Genomic DNA, 18238 nt, shown 5'->3' on the forward strand with positions numbered 1-18238 from the left:
CCCTCGCAGGTAGCGGTGGAAGGCCGCCACCGATGCTCGCTCTGCCATTGACCAGAATTGGGGCACCGGAACAGACGGTTACCAGCAGCCCACCTTTACAAAAATTGTGCTTCCGAAATCTCTTGATGTCGATTCCGCGGGAGTGGGGCTAGCCCCGCCCCCGTGCCACACACGACAGAAGCCCTTTTTAGGGAAGACGCTTTTCCCCACCCATGATGGGAGAGAGCCGGTGTACCAGATAGGTCAGGGCGACGCACAGCTGCACACACCAGACAGGATTTTTTTGTCTGTCTGTTCTTAGTTCTCCATCAGCTCCATTCTCATTCACAACTTCAGCTGGTTTTCCCTCAAAAAGTGACGTTTTCCCCGCTATTTAGCCGGCAAGGATTATGCAAATAGCATGGGGCATGCTGGGTACGCCTCTTCCCTAAGGCAGCTCGAGGAGGAGGAGCGCCTTTGGCGGGATCGCGACGGTGCGCACGCGCAGCAGGGGACTCGCTCCCCATTGGCGGCGGCGGCGGCCGGAAGCGGAAGCGCTGCCGGGTGTCGGCGGAGGGAGCGCGGCGGTGGCGGCGGGGCTTTGGAGTGCCCGCGGGTCATGGGGAGGTACGGGGGGCTCGAGGGGGCTGCGCGGAGCACCTGGGGATTCCACACCGCCTGCTGTAAATCCGGGAGGGAGCACAAGAGTGGGCGCCGTGTCGGTTCCGGTGGCGGTCGGTGACCTTCGCTCTGCCCCGCGACTCCCGGCGGGGACGTTCTGCACTGGGAGGGGGATTCGTTCCTATCCTGGCGGTCTCCGTGCGGCTGGTGAGCACTTTAAGCTGGGCATTTTCGGCCTGGAGAAGAGAAGACGCCGGGGCGATTCCTAAAGCCCCTTCTAAGTGTCTAAAGAGAGTCCAGGGGTCTGAAGAGAGACTTTGGACCTGGAGGGACAGGACAAGGAGAATGGCTTGCCACTGCCAGAGGGCAGGGATAGGTGGGATACTGGGAAGGAATTCCTCTCTGTGAGGGTGGAGGGGCCCTGGCACAGGTTGCCCAGAGCTGTGGCTGCCCCATCCCTAGCAGTGCCCAAGGCATTTCCAGGGTTGACGGGGCTTGGAACACCCTGGGACAGTGGAAAGTGTCCCCGCCCATGGCAGGGGATGGAATGAGATGAGCTTAAGGTTTCTTTCTACCCAAACCATTCTGAGATTCTATAATTGTATGTGTATATTTGGTGAAAATCACTATGGTTAGTGGAAGTTGGAGCCCCCTGAGCACTCCAGGGAATGTGTTGTCATTAACATGGATTTTAGTTATGGCTCTTAATGCTGTGTTGTTCCAGAGATTAATGAGTTACGGTGCTGATCACAGCACCCAAACCTCCTCCTGCCCTGGAGGGAGCTGCTGCTGTGAGGGTCTGGGCTTACCTGCACATCAGCAGGTACCAGTATGCTCTGTTTCCTGGCAGAAAAAAGGAGTTTGGCCATATTTTTCTTCAGAATCCTGCGGGATGGTTGTCCTCTGCAGCAGTGACTGTGTGATCTTTTCTGACAAAGACATCTGTGGAACTGTAGTGAGGACAACTTGTTAAACTGTTTCCTCTGATTATCTTACAAAGAAATGGTGATACAAAAAATATCTTGTGTTTCTGTAGGAATGGGAATTATGTGGACAAGGATGATGGCAGAGTAGGTAACAGTAACTGGTGATGTTCTGGAAACAGTGTGGGCTGTGGCTTCTCCGCTCACTGGGCTCATAGCCGTTGTTGATGTAATTAAAGATCTAGACACTCAGATAGCTGTAAGTAACTGGGGCTGGCATGTGGGTTTACCCTGTGAATCTACTCCTCCTGTGAGTTTTGTTTTCAGGGATCTTGGTGGCATGTGAAGGATGCAGTAAGATCTGGGAATAAACCAACAAAACAACTTTGTGCTGCTAAAGTGCTTCTGCCCAAAAATTTTGGGGCTTTGTGTCTGAGGATTTCGGTTCTTCCTTTCCTGCATAGTGGGTAGGAATTCCTGCTTTGTGGGTTGGTAAAGTGAGGCATGGGGTGAACAGCCTGAGATCAACCCCAGTTCAAACAAAGACTCAAGGTCCCTCTTGATCTTGTGCTGGACTCCTCAGCCAGAAGTGCCAGCTGAGGGGTTTAGGGTGTGAGAGTGATGATTTTCCATTGTTAATTCAATTAAAATGGAGCTGGAAACTTGCTGAGGGCACTGCAGAAGGGTGTCAGGGACATAAATTCACCTCAAAGAACGCCATGTCTGCAGGTGCATGCATGTGTATTGGAGTGAAGCACTAAAGCTTCTCAATTCTCCCATGTGCTTTCTCATGTGAGTTTTGATATTAATTGATCCAAACTAACCAGGCTTGCTTTGATGAAGGGAAATGTCTATTTGTAGATCAGAGAGCAGACACTATGTAGGAATGTTCTGTAAAACTGGTTAAACAAACTCTTCTTTTCTTGTCAGTTCAGCCTCAGCTTCTCAACCATCTCTGGCCCCACCACAAGAGGCTTTGCTATCAAACCATTCCTAAAACTCTGTTTCCCTGTGACAGACCCATCGTTGCTGCCCACAGTGGTTGTGGTAGTGGGAGGTGCAGGGTTTGGATGAATTTCCTGTCACAGAGCAGTGAAGACAGAGCAAAACTTCATTGAGCCTGGGGCTTAGAGCAGAAACAGAGGAGGCGCCAGTCGGTATTCACCCCATGACCAGCAACCTGAGTAACTTCAGCACCCGGAGGATCTCTGTAACCACACAATCCACTTGTGGTTCACCATTGGGAGCTCCATAAATCCCACTCCATTTCCTGTGGCTGTCAATTGTCCAGTGTGGGAGGAACAAGGGGCAGATGTGAGCATACATGTATTCCTCCCCCTCTGAGGTGGAGCCGATTGTGCTCCAAAACCCAAAATGAGCCAATGTTGTCAGTCCCACGTGGAGGGGACATTGCAGGCCAGACTGTGAGCACGATGTTGCCAAAAAGAAGACATCCCCTCCCCCCCCCCGCACCTTGTGGAGACCTCAGGGAGACTGAGTCCTGCTTTCTCTCCAGGGCTCTAGATTGTGGGGATGAGGGATTCCATGCTGCTGCAGCAGGAATGAGCCATGTCCTGCAGTTAAACCTGTTCTGAGTGGTCTCTTCTTTGTGGGAAACGGGTTCAGGAAAGCTGTGTGGGAGTGGATGTGGGGATGAATGGGTGAGTGGGTCAGTGCTGCTGTCACCAGCATGCAGCCACTGTACTGCTGGAAAACTTAATTTTCCGTACACCAGGGAAAGTTTTCTCTGCTACTAAAAATCACTTCTCCCTTCCTGCCGTGAGCAGACATTCCTGATCTATAAACTGCAGGCCCTGTCAGAACACTGCAGTTTTCTCTGGACGAAGACCTGTTCGCCCTTCTGAATTCTATTTGCTAACCATGGCTTTCTTCTCCCTTTCCAGTTGATTGGATTGGATCCCCACAACCTCAAGAATAAGCAGGACCTAGACAAGCTTTATGATCTAAAAGCTAAAGCCCAACAGATTATGAACCAGTTTGGCCCTTCTACCTTGATCAACCTCTCCAACTTCTCCTCAATCAAGCCAGAACCAGCCAGCACGCCCCCCCAGAGTTCCATGGCCAACAGCACTACTGTGGCAAAGATGCCAGGAACACCCAGTGGAGGAGGGCGACTCAGTCCTGAAAGCAACCAGGTAATTCCATCTCCGACTTTGGGACAACAGGGATGATGCTTGAGCATCACAAGCATCACAGACTTGCCTGTGGCTTCCTTTGCCTTCTTTAAATCACCAGCAGAAAAATAATATTTGTTAAAGTATCAGTTACTGATTAAAAAAACTGCAAAACTTGCTCACAGAGTTCCTCTCTCCCAAGCACTTCCTGGCTGAATGGGGTTTGGATGCTGTAGGTGTAGAGGTTTTTCCAGTCTTAGGAAAATGTATATTGGGGTGTAATGGGGGAAGTTATTTTTTAAATGGGGTTTAGATGGGAGAAATATGGGGAGAAATGAAGGGTGAGGTGAAGGTTGCTCAGAGAAGGTTGCTGTGGATACCTCGTCTCTGAGAGTGTCCAAGGCCAGGTTGGAGAGGGCTTGGAGCAGCCTAGGACAGTGGAAGGTGTCCCTGCCCATGGCAGGGTGTGGAATAGGGATGGGCTTTAAGGTCCCTTCCAGCCTAACCTGGCATGGAGTCTTTGATGCGCATAAAACAAACTGCTGCCCAGGGAATGCCCCGGCATTGTTCCCTGATGGCTTTGCTGGCACTCAGAGACTCAGGAAGTGCACTAGACCCCAGCACAAAACAGCCATAGCAGTGAAGGAACAAGGAAGGGCAGGAATATCCCGTGTCTGCCTGACCCAACCAGACTGACAACTTACATCTATATCTTTTAAAATGCAGCATCCTGTTGTTCAGCCCAGTGTGGTTTCTGCTCCTGCCACGTCTGACTGCCCTGGAATAACCCAGCACTTCCACAATTCTGTTTTCCATGTGAAACACTAAACCTGATAAGTGCTAGAGACATGGAAATGCTTCCCTCGTGCCCTGAGCACAACTTTAGTCACTGATATGCTGATTGCACTTGTTGTCTGCCACACTTGTAGTTTTGCCTTTCCACTCTTGCCAGCAGCATTTTAGTGCTGGAAACATTTATCCTGTCTGCTGCATTCCAGTTGCTGTCCAGAGCTACCACTGGTGCTTGAAAATTACTCCTTCACATCTGATATTTCTTATCTCTGCCATTCCTAAGCTGATAGACTGTGTCAACAGTGTGACTTGTCATTGGGGGCACGGGGGAGGAGGTTGTTGTGGTTGTGTTGTGCTCCATGGGCAGCTTCTTTGCTGGAGCTGGGCAGTAAATCCTTCCTCTCCTCCCACATGCTCAGGTTTTAACCAAGAAGAAATTGCAGGACCTGGTGCGTGAGGTGGATCCAAACGAGCAGCTGGATGAAGATGTGGAAGAAGTAGGTTCCAACCTGTGGAAGGGACTACAGAAAGAGTTAATTTGGGATTTGTCACAGATCAGTGGCCCTTTGTCCAAGGAGGGAGCATTGGTTCATTTAACACTTGTTTTCCCATGCAGCCTTTGGCCATCCCTGTTCTTCTGCATCCCAGTCTCAAAAAGGCTTTTAAAACAGCAATTGCAACAAGCACCTATGAAATCCACTGCTTTGAGTGGAATTTTGGACACCACAATATAAGAAAGACTTAAAGCTAACAGAGGGCACCCAAAGGAGACTCTGAAGATGGGAAAGGATCAGGAGGGACCCCAGGAGGAGCGGCTGAGGGCACTTGGTGTGTCCAGTTGGAGCAAAGGAGGTTGAGGGCAGAGCTCAGTGAAGGCTGCAGCTCTTCTCGAGAGGCAGCTCCAATCTCTGTTCTCTGTGACCAGGGACGGGACCCAGGGAATGGCTGGAGATCAAGGAAAGATTCTTCCCCCAGAGGGTGATTGGGCACTGAACAGGCTCTCTGGGGCAATACCAGCTTCCCAGGCAGTCAGGATCAAGAAGCGTTTGGACAGTGCTCTCAGGAATAGGATGGGGATTGCTGGGGTGTCCTGTGCAGGGCCAGGAGTTGGCCTGGATGATCCTTGTGGGTCCCTCCCAATTCAGGACATTCTGTAATTCTAAATACCAGCTTCTGAGGGATTGTTTTCATCTTCCCACATAATTCAATTGCCCAGGGATGACCAGTCTGGTTGTTGCCCTTGTTCCACCCCAGATGCTGCTACAGATTGCTGATGACTTCATTGAGAGTGTGGTGACAGCTGCCTGTCAGCTAGCGCGGCACCGCAAGTCCAACACCCTGGAAGTGAAAGATGTCCAGTTGCACCTCGGTGAGTGACTTGCATCTGCTTTTTTCCTCTCTACCCTCTCAGCTCTTCCTGGAGTCCGGGCACAGCTGCGGTGCTGTGATGGAAGCCTGTGAGTAGATAATTCATCCCTGCCTGTGGCAAGGGATTGGAACTGGATGAGCTCTAATGTCTCTTCAACTGAAATCATTCTGTGAATTCCAGAGCGCCAGTGGAACATGTGGATCCCGGGCTTTGGTTCTGAAGAAATCAGGCCCTACAAAAAAGCCTGCACTACAGAAGCTCACAAACAGGTAAGGAGTCTTCACAACACCAGAAATCACATGGAAGGCTGATCGGGGAGGGTGGTCATGGCCTCCTGGCACTGTGAATTTGTGGCCTCTTCCAAGTGGTTCAGACTGGAAATTACTTCCAGACCTGTTTGTGCAGAGAGCTGAGGTTGCTGTGTCTCCTCAGTTATGTTGCCTTTGCCCAAAGATAAGCAGCAACACTTGGTGCTTAGTGGCTTGGGAGGGTTAAAACCAATTGGGAGCTTCACACAGGCACTTCTCAACTGCCCCTGGCAACTCCATCTCAGTGGAAAGGGACTGAAAACACCCTTTATTTTGCTTTAAAAGTGCATTGGGCAATTGCTTTTTAAGCAATGGTCAGAGCCTAGAAGGAGCTACCCTGCAGTTCCTGGGTTTGTGGGTGATGCTGCAGCTCCCACTGGGCAGAAGGGGAAGCTTGAGATGGGCTTTCATTCCACTGCCCCCAGGTGCCAAGTGGAACACTTCTCTGGCTTCAGCCTGGGACTCCATTAAGATTCAAACAGACCTGAAAGACCTGTGTGGAAGCAAGTCAGGCAGTGTCCTGGGAGCACCTGGGATGCCCTGTTCCTGCTCTGGGTGGTTGTGCAGTCACCTGCTGCGAGCCACTCAGCTTCCCATGGTTTTCCCTCTCTTGTTGCAGAGAATGGCACTGATCCGCAAAACTACCAAGAAATAGCCCCTGGGCAGAGCCGGAGACACCACCAGTGCAGTTTGGGATACCTGCGTCTCCACTGAAGCCTCTACCATGTCACCTGTGGGATATTTTTGTAATGCTTTACAGAAAAGCATCTATTTTTTATTGATGGTGCAGCAATACCTTGACTTGATGAGGAGACCTGCCAAAAACATTCTACGCCCTGTTCCTCATTTCTCCTCAGAGTGCAACATATCTTAAACAAAGACTTTTATTTGTGACTTGAAAGTGGTTTATTGTACAAGTGATTATCCAAGGGACAGAGCATTTGATCGTGTGTGGGACAGTTTAGAAGCATCTGTAGAGGTTTTTGTTTCCTCCTTCCTGCCCCTACCTACTCCAGTACTTTGTAATGTCAGTGTTTATATGAATACTTGCATTTGTTTTACATGAATAAAGAAATTATTCTAAGCTGCTGGCACAGGCTTGTGCTCTTCAAGCAGCATTGCACAGGGATGGCAGGGTCAGGGACCCTGCTCTGTGTGTGGTGCTGTTCTGTGGGAGATCTCCTGAGAGTTTACAGGGAGCAGAATTGTGGAATATCCTGAGCTGGAAAAGATTCCCAAGGATTATTGAGTCCATCTCCTGGCCTGCCCAGTATACTCCACCAATCCCACCTTATGCCTGAGAGCATTGTCCAATGCTGTGGCAGCCTTGGAGCCATACCTGTTCCCTAGGGAGCCAATTATATTGGATGAAGATTAATCTAAAAAGGAAAGTGGGCATTTCCTCAGAATGGTATGTTCTTTTTTTGCTTTAGTCTTAACCAGGCATGTACTCAGTCAGAGTGGCAGATACATTATCTGAATTCCATGATAAATTTGTCACTTTTAATTCTATTTGGGAAGACTTATAGAATTTTGGGCTTTATGATTAGGATCTAAGTCAGTACAAGAGAGAATAGGGGAAGGGGTGACACTGACCTCTGCAGGCCTGTGAAGTCCCACGGTGGGGACTTCACCCTTCCAGTGCACTTCCTCTTTCCCATTAAAACACAGGCAAGCAGAGGGTGACCAGAGGTATTTAATGCAACCATGTGCCTGGCTGCTCCATATCTACTTCCCCTCCTGAGCCCAGCACTTCCCTGCCTTGCCAATGCCCCCAGCTCTAGCAAGTGCATCTGTTCCGCTTTTCCTTCTCCAGTGCCTGAGCCTTGGGCAGGACTGGCAGTGGAACACTGCTCTTCACCCCATCCCATGCCTCGGTGGCCACCAACCATCCTGTCTGCAGTGCTTCGTAAATGGCCACTGTCAGCATCTGGAAGGCCTGGACCACATTGGAAGCGTCTTTGGCTGAGGTCTCCACGTACTGGACACCCAGTGAGGCCGCCAACTTCTCCGCCTCCCTCCGGCCCACCTGGCGCTGCCCAGCCATGTCACTCTTGTGCCCCACGAGCAGGAAGACCATGCGGAAGGGCTGGATGGCGTCGGTCACCTCCCGGTGCCAGCGCCGGATGCTCTCAAAGGACGCGCGGTTGGTGAGGTCGAAGAGCAGCATCCCCCCGGCCGAGTTGCGGTAGTAGGAGCGAGTCACTGACCTGGGGTGCCAAGAGCAGGGGGGTGAGTGGCCCCTGGAGTTTCCTGTGCCACCTCAGGCAGCACATTCCCTGCCTGCAAAGGGGCCCTGGCTAGGATCTGCTCCTGCAAGCAGCACCTTGTGTTTGAAGCACCGTGAGAGGAATGAGAATCAGGCTTTTACTGTGTCAGTAAGAGCTCCAGGGGCAGTTCTATCCCTGCTCAGCCACAAAAGCTCATCTGTCTCCTGCAGCCACAGCCCCCAAGTGCCCCTGTGTCTGCAGCCATGTCCCCAGGGCTTCACCATCAGTCTGCCACAGTCCTGGAACTCTCCCATTTCTGCAAACCCAGATCTGCCACTCTCCCATCCCCGCAGCCACAACTCCCAAGCTTTCCCATCCACAGGAGCTGCCTGGCTGGTGGAGACAGCCCCACAGTGAGGTGTGAAGGCTCCTAGCAGCTGAGCTGAGGTAGATGTTTTGCCCAGCACCCCATGGGCTCCCAGCTGTTTCCCAACTCTTCTGCAGCTGGTGTGGCAGGAGACTTCTTTGGGGAGTACCGTACCCCCTATTAGAGCTGGAGGAAGGCAGTCCCAATGGCTCCTTTCTCTTGGCTTTTGATATTTGATATTTTGATATTGTGGTTCCTCACCCAAAGGGACAAGTGGGAACACAGCCACGTCAGGGATCTCCCTGGGCTTGGAATCACAGCACTCCACCCCAAATCCAGAGGGGGACATCCATCTCCACCACCTCTCCCCACCCCATGGACCCACCTGAACCTCTCCTGCCCAGCTGTGTCCCAGAACTGCAGCTTCACTCGCAGCCCTGGCTCCAGCTCCACAAATTGGACGTAGAAGTCCACCCCCACCGTCTGGTTGACAGTTTCCAGGAAGACACCCTCAGTGTAGCGCCGCAGCAGAGAGGATTTCCCCACTGTCGAGTCCCCCAGCATGATCACTCGGAACTGGTACTGCCACTGTGGCTCCATCAGTGTCTATGCCGACTGCCAGGACCTGCCACCCCCGCACCAGGAGCATGTTCAGGCAAGCAGGGAGCTCCTCCACCCAGGAGGCGTTCCCAGCAGCATCGGTGTTCCGTGGCCCCTTTGGAGCCTCTTTGTTCCCTTTATTGAGGCTCAATCCAGCTGGAAGCACTCCGGAGTGCCTGCTCCCATTTTTCCCATGGATAGGATACCCTGAAAAGTGTCCCAGACAAGGGGAACTGTTGCCCCACCAGCGATGCCCCCCAAGCAGAGGAACCCCCATGCCATGGGTTGAGTCCTGTGCCCCTGCCTGGGATGCAGTGCTTAGCACAGCCTTTATTTAGTGTGGAAAAACCTTAGGTTTATTAAAAACACTCATACAGCAGAGTATTATTTTTTCAGAGCCCCCATATAAAGGTTTGAAACAAACCCATGCTCGGGTGGGACAGTAATTCCACAATCACCCAAAGGCTGCAGGTGCCAGGTGGAGACAGAAGCACCTCCACAAGTTGGGAGTCCCATGTCCCTACTCCCACCACCACATCAGCACTGGCAGCGCTCCCAGGGCACCCTCCCTGCCAGGGGCTGGCAGGTTACCAGTGACTCTGGTTGGGGATGAGCCTGATGCCATCACATCCCTGGTGTGGGGCAAGGATCCCCTGGCCCAGTGCCTGCTGGATACCCCCAGCCAGCGTTTGGAAAGCCAGCTCCACGTTGAGGTTGCTGCAGGCTGAGGTCTCTACAAAGGCCATGCCTGGGGTGGCAGCGAGGTGCCTGGTTTCCTCTGCTGACACGGTTCGCTCGGCCACCAGGTCACACTTGTGTCCCACCAGGACAAAGGCGGGTGGCCGGTCCCTTGCAGCCTCACGGTGCCACTTGGTGATGTGCTCGAAGGACGCCCGGTTGGTGAGGTCGAACACCAGCAGCACCCCCGCCGCACTCTGGTAGAAGGACCTGGTGACGGATCTGGGCATACCCATCAGGGTTTCAAAGGATACTGGGAAGCTCTCACACTGACAGCCCTAAGATGGGTCTTGGGAGATATTTGGGTGACAGATCAGACCTTGGGAGTGGGCAAGGGAGACCCATCTTGGCCATTTATACCACCATTTTCTGTTCAGCATCCCTCTCCCCATACTGGGGGACTTCAGAGGAGACCAGTGGGGTTTTCAGGGACTCTGTGGCACTGTTATCCCCCCAGCTGACCCTGGTACAGTGAGGATGGGGCAGCACTGGACGGAAATAAGGCACCACTAGGACCAACCCTGGGGTCCCCAAAAGGTTCCAAGGGATGGGGAAGGCCTGAGAGCCCAGTTCCAGTCACAGCACTTTGCTCTTCAGCTCTTCATGCCCTGTTTGAGCCTCTCTCACACTCCCAAGGTGCTCCTGGATCCAGCCTGATGCAATCAGGAAAGAAACCACCCTGCCCCAGCCCACCAGCACACTGCAACCAGCACCCGGCCCTGCTCCCTTGGCTGCTCCCCTAGACAGCTCCAGTGCCACTGCAAGCTCAGCACAAGGTGTCACTGGCCCCTAAAACATCACTGTCCCAGTAAGCCATCACTGCCTGCCCCTGCACACCTGGCTGGGAATTGACAAACAGCCCAGGGTAGGAGGATGAATCACTGGGGTGCTGGGGTCCACATACCCACCTCACCTGAACTGTTCCTGGCCAGCCATGTCCCAGAGCTGCAACTTGGCCCTGCCAGTGGGCAGCATCAGGATAGTCTGGCTGTAGAACTTGACGACAATGGTGGGGCCAGGGGGGCTGCCCCATCAGGACCCCACCCGCCCCGTCAGCAAAGCAGCGCAGCAGCGAGGACTTGCCCACAGCAGCGTCCCCCAGCACGATGATGCGGAGCTGGAAGGGTCCCTCGGGGTTGGGATCCTGGGGGGAATCTCTCACTGTCTCCATGGCTGAGCTGGTCGGATCTTGACCCACCGTGTTCCTGCTGTGTTAGCAGCGACCGGACAGGGCTCCACCCTTGTCCCCACCCCATCTGGGAACAGGGAGGGCTCTGGCCCCACAGTCACCCGGGCAGACAAACTGTCCCAGGGAGGGAGAAGCTGCCAGCTCTGTCCTCATCCTGCTTGGTAACACGGTGGAAAGTAAGAGAGCTAAGTCGTCTTCCCAGGTATACATACAAAAAAAAAAAAAAAAAAAAGAAAAAAAAAGGTTTGGAGCTGCTGCATAGCTCTTTCAACCACTTAGGAAAAATCACCGATGCCTTTCTAATTCCCCTGTTTTTAAAACTGTATTTTTCCATCTGCCTGCTTCCCAGTCACCGAACTCCAAAACACAAACCGTAGCAACAGCCCAACATTTCAAATTTTAGCAGCAACACAGTTTCAGCTCTAATCACTTCCTTGTAACATTCTGGCATTCATTTAGTCTTCCTTTGTTGACACCAGGATGTTGTTTAGTGTTGCCACAGGCCAGCTGCCTCCCCTGCCTGACTTTAGTGTCAACAAGGACAGCAAGCTGTTTGAGCAGATTCACCAGTGATTCCCAGAGGCCAAGATCCTGGGAGAGCTGGGAGACACTCCACAGGGAAGTGGCTCTCAAGACCTGCAGGTAGGAGACCAGAGGGGGTCAGAGGCACTGGCTCAATATTCCAGGACAAAGTACTCTTGGCAACCAGGTTACCTCAGGTTCAGGGACGTCACCACAGCTGAACAAATCCCAGAAGAGAGTGGCTTCTGACTCAGAGGCTGTGGCATGACCTTTTCTCCATGGTGAGAAAACAGGCAACTGGAATTCCCAAGGCTCCAGCTGAGTGTTAGAACACCCCAAGATTGCAGGAGCTGCTCTAGGACTCCATTAAGGCCCAGGTGTGTTTGGTGTGTTTGTCATTCCAGGAACCCCTGCTGAGTATTGCAGCAATCATAGGAACTTGCCACTGAGCACTGGTGAGCTCCACTGGAAGATGCTCAGGCTTCCTGGCTAAGAACCAGCCCAGCCTCACCTTACTCCAAAGCAAACTCAAACTCGGGAGACATCACAAGGATTAAAAGTAATTGCATTTATTCAAACTTGTATCACACACACAGACTATTCCAAGTTGGAAGGAACCCACAGAGATCATCGAGTTCAGCTCTTAAGTGAATGGCCCATACAGGGATCAAATCCACCGCCCACCTCAGCATTACTAGCTCCTTGCTCTAACCAAGTATTTGATATCCAGACCCCTCCTGAGAAAACTCCATGGAACAGACTGTTCTTCCATGTGGAGCATGTGAATGGGAGCTTGTGCAACAGCTGGGGCCAAACCAGTTCCTTCTCCTTCCACTGCAGATGAGCAGAGCCCAGACAAGGCTGATCCCACTTGGTGGAGCTCATCGCTCAGGAAGGAGCCAGGATCTGCAGAGCCCCCACTTCTGGAGGAGAAGGCTGGGAAAGAAGAGCCTGGCACTGTAGCATGAAGTCCCTCAGGGACGGCTCACCCTCTGCTTACACCTGAAAAAGGATAAAAAAGAATCCAGTTGAGCGATGAGCAGTCAGGCTCAGCGCTGTGTCAGATTCCATCCACATTCCAGAACTCCTGGATGTCGCCACCTCGCCCTGTGGTTTTGGGTAGCTCATGCCTGGCCTCAGCCCCATATCCGCAGGACTCATCCAGCAGTCTCCAGACTCGGGAATCATCATGGACCAGGCTGGACCGCCACTGATCCCACCCACAACCCTACACCACACATCACAACTCTGGCCAATTAAAAGCCTCTGAAACAAGATTGATCACTCCCACCTTGAAGTCCAGGTGAAAAACTGGCCACTTCCAGCACAGGCACAGTCAGCTTGAACTATCCCCCTATGCTCCAGACCTCATTCCAGATCATGCAATCCCAGAATGGTTTGGGTTAGAAAGCATCTTAAAAGCTCACCCCATTCCACACCCTGCCATGGGCATGGACACCCTCCACCAGACCACGATGCCCTAAGCCCCATCCAGCCTGGCCACGGACACTTGAGGAATGGGGCAGTCACAACTCCTCTGGGTAACCACAGCCTTCTCACCCTCACAGCCAAGAATTTCCTCCCAGTAACCAGTTTAAACTTACTGCCCATCCCAACACCAGGAGTTCCCCAGAGGACACTCACAAGGCTCCATACTGCAGCCTCCCCACAATTCAGGTCCCATGGGAAGCAAGCTGAAGCCCTTGGGACAGGGCTCACAAGTCCTCTCCTTTTTCCACAGAGTAACTGCTGAAAAAATAGAGCCAGAATTTAGTACCTGAAGCCGATGGGTCACTGTAAATCCATGGCTCCAATATACCAAACAAATCCCAGCCCTCCAACCCTCATGGCACCCGTGCCCCCTGTCCCCAGTCTTTGTCCCTTCTCCTGACCAGGAGTTTCCTTCCCAACCCAGTGAGGCCGGTGCAGCCTGTCTTCCTAGTGGCCCCTCTCAGCACAGGACACACATGCAGAGAGCCCAAGACCAGCATGAATTTTACTCTTCCTCCTTTTTCGACCACAAGATCGGTATTCAGATCTGATGGGAAAGGGATTTGGAGGGATGGGCTGTGGAGATCCAACAAGGGTACTGCCTTCTCACCTGGGTTTATCCATCAGATGGATGAGCTCTGGAACACCCAGGACCCCTGGAAGACATCACAACATACTCCTAATACCAGCAGTCGCCCGCAGATTCTTGTGGACACAGCTTTGACTCATTCCACCCTGAACCACGAGCAAGGAACAGCCCAATTCCCACAAATGTATTGGAGGGGTGAGTGACAGTCATGGGCAGAAGAGGCCCAGCAATCAAAGACCTTCCCATTGCTCTGGCATGTTGTTGGAGACCTGCAGCTACTGTCTGGAGCCACAGCTCTTGGATAAACATGCAGGTAAACGTGGAGTTTAACCAGTTACATCTCTGACAGAGATCAACTGACTCTGGATCAGGCTTGATTCCCAGTTCTGCCTCTAGCAAGCCCCAGAAAGAGGAACTGCCCTTATCTCACCCATACATGATTTGGATGGAGCAAGAACTAAAGGAAGTCTGCAGGGCCCAGCCCCAAGGACAAGCCCTATGAAGGATGCACAGCCTTGGAACAGCATATGCTGGCACGACCCGACAGCAGAGGGGAAGGAAACAGAGAACTGGTTCCTTTCTCTGGCCCAGGGAGGCCACAAAACCAACCAAATTCTCAGCCCAATGAAGGACCTGTGTCACTCACCTGCCATCCCATGCCCCAGGATCACCTTCCATGCCAGGATGCTGCTGGGGAAGAAGAGAGTTTTGAGCTTTAAGTAAATTACAAGAGAAGTAAGTTAAAACAGTACTACAGAAAGACGGGATACACCCCTCCTTTCCCCGGTATATCAATCTGGAAGCCAGAGGCAGGGATTTGTGGTAGCCGCCTGCTTCCAGTACCAGTAACCCCGCTAGCCCATGGTGGGCCGTGTACTTTCCCGAAATGTTGCCGGACAGTTACGAAAGCTCCAACTGAGCGGCGACCGTCGAGGAAAATCCCTTTGCTCTCGGCTCCTTTTTGACTGCATCTACCACAGCACCGACAGACGCAGCTTCGATAGGGCCGGGCGGGTCCGCGGGGCTCTTCCGCCCGCGGCCGCCTGTCCCGCGACAGGGAATCAGCTCAGCTTCGGGATCTCTCACCCACCCGGGGCCGGGCCCGACCTGAAGAGGAGGGTCAGGGCAAGGCTGCGCTGCCCACGGGACGCCGATGCGGCGGGAGAGCCCAGCGACGAAGGATAGCGGTGGATGGTCCCCGATACTCCTGCACACGGCCCCCGACTCGCCGCCATAGTGGAAAGAGGGTGAAATGGCGCCGCCGTCACCTTTTATAGCGCGGCAGCGCGGGCTCCGATTGGCTGCTGGTGCCGGGCTCTCCCGCAGAGGCTTCTGGGAGTTGTAGGCCGCGCAGCCTACAGCCCCGCGTGATTCCTGCCCTGCCCCGGTCCAGCCTCGCACTCCGCCCCCTCCCGAAGGATAAGCACGTCCCCTGAACAACCTGTGCTAGTGGCAGGTGCTCCTGCCCATGGCAGCGGGTGGAATGAGATGAGCTTTCAGTCCCCTCCCAACCCAAATTATTTCATGGTCGCATGATTCACAACCCCCACTAGCACTGGGACCAGCTACACATCCCCATCCCATAATCCGTGGAAAGGATTTTAAATGGGAGCACCTGCCAACGGACTGGAAAGGAGTGCTGGAACCACTGCTGGTGCTGATGCTGAAAGCACAGCCTTCATGGGAAATCAGCCAGAAAGGCCTGAGACTGTTTCCTGCCCAAGCCCTGGAGAAAAGGCAAAACACGATGGTCATATTTTAATCTGTTCTGAGCAAATAAACAGATGAAAAAATTCCCAGTGTTCAGTAATGGCCTTTTGAGCTGGTAATTCCCTGTAAACATGGGAGATCAGCAACAAAATAAATCCTCAGCTGTTTAAGGCCAAGTCTGGGAATAAGCCCCAAACTTTGTGTGGCCAAACCCTCCCCAAGACAGCCCTTGCCAAAGCAGTCAGAGACAAGATATAAGCAGCAGCTCCTGTCCTCCTCCTCCTCCATGGATCTCATAGCTGCTCCGCCATGTCATGAGGCAATCCCTGGAGTCTCCTTGGCACAGCCACTTGTAAAACATGAGCCTAGAAATCACGTCAATCCTAGGGCAGGGTAGAACCTGCGAGATTATTGTAAGAAAAAAAAAAATCAGCCTTCCCCAAAAATTCAAACCTTGGCAAACATTTCTTGGGAAGAGACTCTTCCAAATGTTGAACTGGGACAATCCCCAGAGAGCAGCAATGAAAAGCACCGGATGCCCAGCAGACCTCAGCTCACCATGACAACATGAATGGAGATCCAAGAGGGGCAGAGAAAATCACGCTGCATGTCCACAGTCAGCGAAGCCCTGACGAAACCTCCTGGGAATCTCTCACCAGCCTCTTCCACAGCACAGGACAGGGAGCACATGCTGGAAGAGGCTGCAGTTCCCAGCACCTGACAGATGGGAGCAGACAATGCACAGGGATTTAAAAACTATCAGTAAGGAAAATCAGGTCTGCATTAGTGATCCAGGTAGATTGTTGTGCCTGTAGCTCCCTGGGACACATCAAGGGGACAAAGCAAGTCCTAGCCATGGTCAGTTCTCAATCTCTATCAACTGTATTATCCACTATTGCTTTTTTACAGCAGAGGCCGCATGATCTTTCAATTATAGAATCATGGGACATTCTGATTTGGAAGGGACCCACAAGGATCATCAAGTCCAACAGTCCTGCACCAAGAATCCCACCATGTGCCTGGGAAAAATGTGTGCCAAGCAGGACCCCAAACCCCTTCTTAAAAAACTGACTGCACTTGGAAAAAACATTTTGACTTCGAATAACTGCTAAGGAAGAAAAAAAAAAAGATATTTTCTGAAGAAATGCTCTAGCCAGGAAAAAACGGAAAGTGAGCTCTGTCATTGACATTTCCTGAAGCAGATCTATCAGTCTCTGCTACTGCATTTCAAATTCATACCCCATCCTGCCACTGAATTAGTTTCCTGGTTAAGCAAATCCCGAGTTAAATCCAGAAACAGTTGTATCCAGTATGCTTTACAAGATCACTGGGAGATAGCAAGGCTGGAAGGTAAAAATTCCTTTCAGATCTTGTTGAGCAAAAGCTGAAGATTAACAAGCCAGTAATAAGAAGAGCAGTACAGGAAGATTAGAGTCAAATATTTACCTCTGTTCCTCAAAATGCATTCAGTGAAATTCCTAAGGGTGTTGTGTATGTCTCAGTGTATGGGATATGAAACTGATCCAAGGAACACAAATTTTCTCTCATGGAAAAAAAATCTGTCAGCCCCTTGCAGCGCTCTTATCCATACAGTTGCTAAAGAAATGCTTCCAGACCCCTCACCCGAAGCCTCAGAGCTCAGCCTTTGCAAATCACTCTGTGCCTGGAAACATCCATGTCTCTCCAACTCTGCTGAACATTTCCAGTCTGTGTAACTCAAACGGGAATTGTAGTCCCTACAATTTCATCTAAATTGGATGATCGCATCTTCACTAAAGAACAAAATGTCTGAGTTGTTTTTGGAATTGCTATAAATCCTGACAGCTGAAAGGCAGAGTGCTTCATGATCTCTGTTGCCTAAATGGACACAATTTTCAGGGATTACATAATCCCAGGGAGCTGTGATATCATCTGCCTTAAACTTCTTGCCTTTAGCATACAGAGTTAAAAGCAGAATTTACCTTACTACATGAGGTCCTTGTCTTTCATCCTGTGTGGCACTAAATGGTAGTTAATCTGGGTTTTTCCTGTAGCCATCCAAGAGAAACAAAATCCCACACTCTATTTAACTGGGATTCCAAAAGGCAAACCCTACAAATCCCCAGAGGTGGCTGTTTTGTAGCTCCATATAAAATTCCCTTTAGACACTGCAATAATGGCTGGGAGCTGAAAATGAACATTAAGATGAGTGAGTGATATTAAAAAAAAAAACAAACAATGCAGAAATTTAACAGCTCCACAGAACCTCGGCTGAGATTCTCCCAAACAACCCCAAAAGCCTGGCTTGTACCTCCAGGGAATGACGCCCAGAGTCTCACATCAACCTCTCTCCTGAAATGAAAGCTGGAGCTATTTTAAGCACTGTAGCACCAGTAAACAAGAGTCAGCAGGTCATCTCTGCTGGCCTCTGCACTCCCAATTTATTCTTCACAAGGGTTTGTATATGCCCAGCTCTCTCAGGAATTAGAGGTTGGGATGGGTTGGATTAATATTTACCCTTCTTCTTTCCACAAAACAGGGAGCAAAAGGATTTTCTCACAAAGTTCCTGTTTGATCCCTGATAACCTGTTCCTCTCTCCTCTAGAGACAGACTTGTATGGAGATAGTTTATCCAGGCATTAGGGAATACTCCACAGACACCAATGCTGGGCAGATGAGAACAGCCGAATAAATTTATATTGATAAATAAATGTGG

General features: G+C 51.5%; 2 protein-coding genes, 5 non-coding genes and 1 pseudogene across 8 annotated transcripts; 1 reads left to right on the top strand and 7 right to left on the bottom strand.

Moving 5' to 3' along the window:
• Positions 1-58: 58 nt before the first annotated feature.
• On the bottom strand, positions 59-189 carry LOC130262374 (U11 spliceosomal RNA). The gene has a single exon (XR_008842108.1). It is a non-coding gene; the product is annotated as a U11 spliceosomal RNA (small nuclear RNA).
• A 308-nt stretch (positions 190-497) lies between these two features.
• On the top strand, positions 498-7211 carry TAF12 (TATA-box binding protein associated factor 12). 2 transcript variants are annotated; one of them, XM_056509197.1, is made up of 6 exons: positions 498-606; positions 3428-3679; positions 4870-4947; positions 5705-5819; positions 6000-6088; positions 6747-7211. In XM_056509197.1, the coding sequence occupies exons 2-6, from the start codon at positions 3512-3514 to the stop codon at positions 6780-6782; spliced, it is 486 nt and encodes a 161-aa protein (XP_056365172.1). In that variant the 5' UTR covers positions 498-606; positions 3428-3511; the 3' UTR covers positions 6783-7211. The 2 variants fall into 2 exon arrangements, with proteins under 2 accessions (XP_056365172.1, XP_056365174.1); XM_056509199.1 differs by having other exon boundaries at positions 513-807.
• A 696-nt stretch (positions 7212-7907) lies between these two features.
• Positions 7908-9490, bottom strand: LOC130262100 (ras-related protein Rab-39B-like; annotated as a pseudogene).
• Positions 9491-9891: 401 nt separating this feature from the next.
• On the bottom strand, positions 9892-11213 carry RAB42 (RAB42, member RAS oncogene family). The gene is given in 3 exon segments (XM_056508902.1): positions 9892-10264; positions 10956-11063; positions 11065-11213. Coding segments are annotated over 3 exon segments (630 nt in total).
• A 1668-nt stretch (positions 11214-12881) lies between these two features.
• On the bottom strand, positions 12882-12952 carry LOC130262376 (small nucleolar RNA SNORD99). The gene has a single exon (XR_008842110.1). It is a non-coding gene; the product is annotated as a small nucleolar RNA SNORD99 (small nucleolar RNA).
• Positions 12953-13699: 747 nt separating this feature from the next.
• LOC130262380 (small nucleolar RNA SNORA61) lies at positions 13700-13816 on the bottom strand. The gene has a single exon (XR_008842114.1). It is a non-coding gene; the product is annotated as a small nucleolar RNA SNORA61 (small nucleolar RNA).
• Positions 13817-14015: 199 nt separating this feature from the next.
• On the bottom strand, positions 14016-14146 carry LOC130262379 (small nucleolar RNA SNORA44). Its single transcript, XR_008842113.1, has one exon. It is a non-coding gene; the product is annotated as a small nucleolar RNA SNORA44 (small nucleolar RNA).
• A 556-nt stretch (positions 14147-14702) lies between these two features.
• Positions 14703-14845, bottom strand: LOC130262378 (small nucleolar RNA SNORA16B/SNORA16A family). The gene has a single exon (XR_008842112.1). It is a non-coding gene; the product is annotated as a small nucleolar RNA SNORA16B/SNORA16A family (small nucleolar RNA).
• Positions 14846-18238: the final 3393 nt, after the last annotated feature.

The sequence above is a fragment of the Oenanthe melanoleuca genome, chromosome 23 (genome assembly GCF_029582105.1).
Source record: "Oenanthe melanoleuca isolate GR-GAL-2019-014 chromosome 23, OMel1.0, whole genome shotgun sequence".
Lineage (NCBI taxonomy): Eukaryota > Metazoa > Chordata > Aves > Passeriformes > Muscicapidae > Oenanthe > Oenanthe melanoleuca.

Excerpts from the sequence above, each read along its gene's own strand:
- TAF12 (XM_056509197.1), top strand. The coding sequence starts at position 3,512 with ATGAACCAGTTTGGCCCTTCTACCTTGATCAACCTCTCCAACTTCTCC. Across the intron at positions 3,680-4,869 it reads TCAGTCCTGAAAGCAACCAG|GTTTTAACCAAGAAGAAATT; the intron begins GTAATTCCATCT and ends CCACATGCTCAG. Across the intron at positions 5,820-5,999 it reads AGATGTCCAGTTGCACCTCG|AGCGCCAGTGGAACATGTGG; the intron begins GTGAGTGACTTG and ends TGTGAATTCCAG.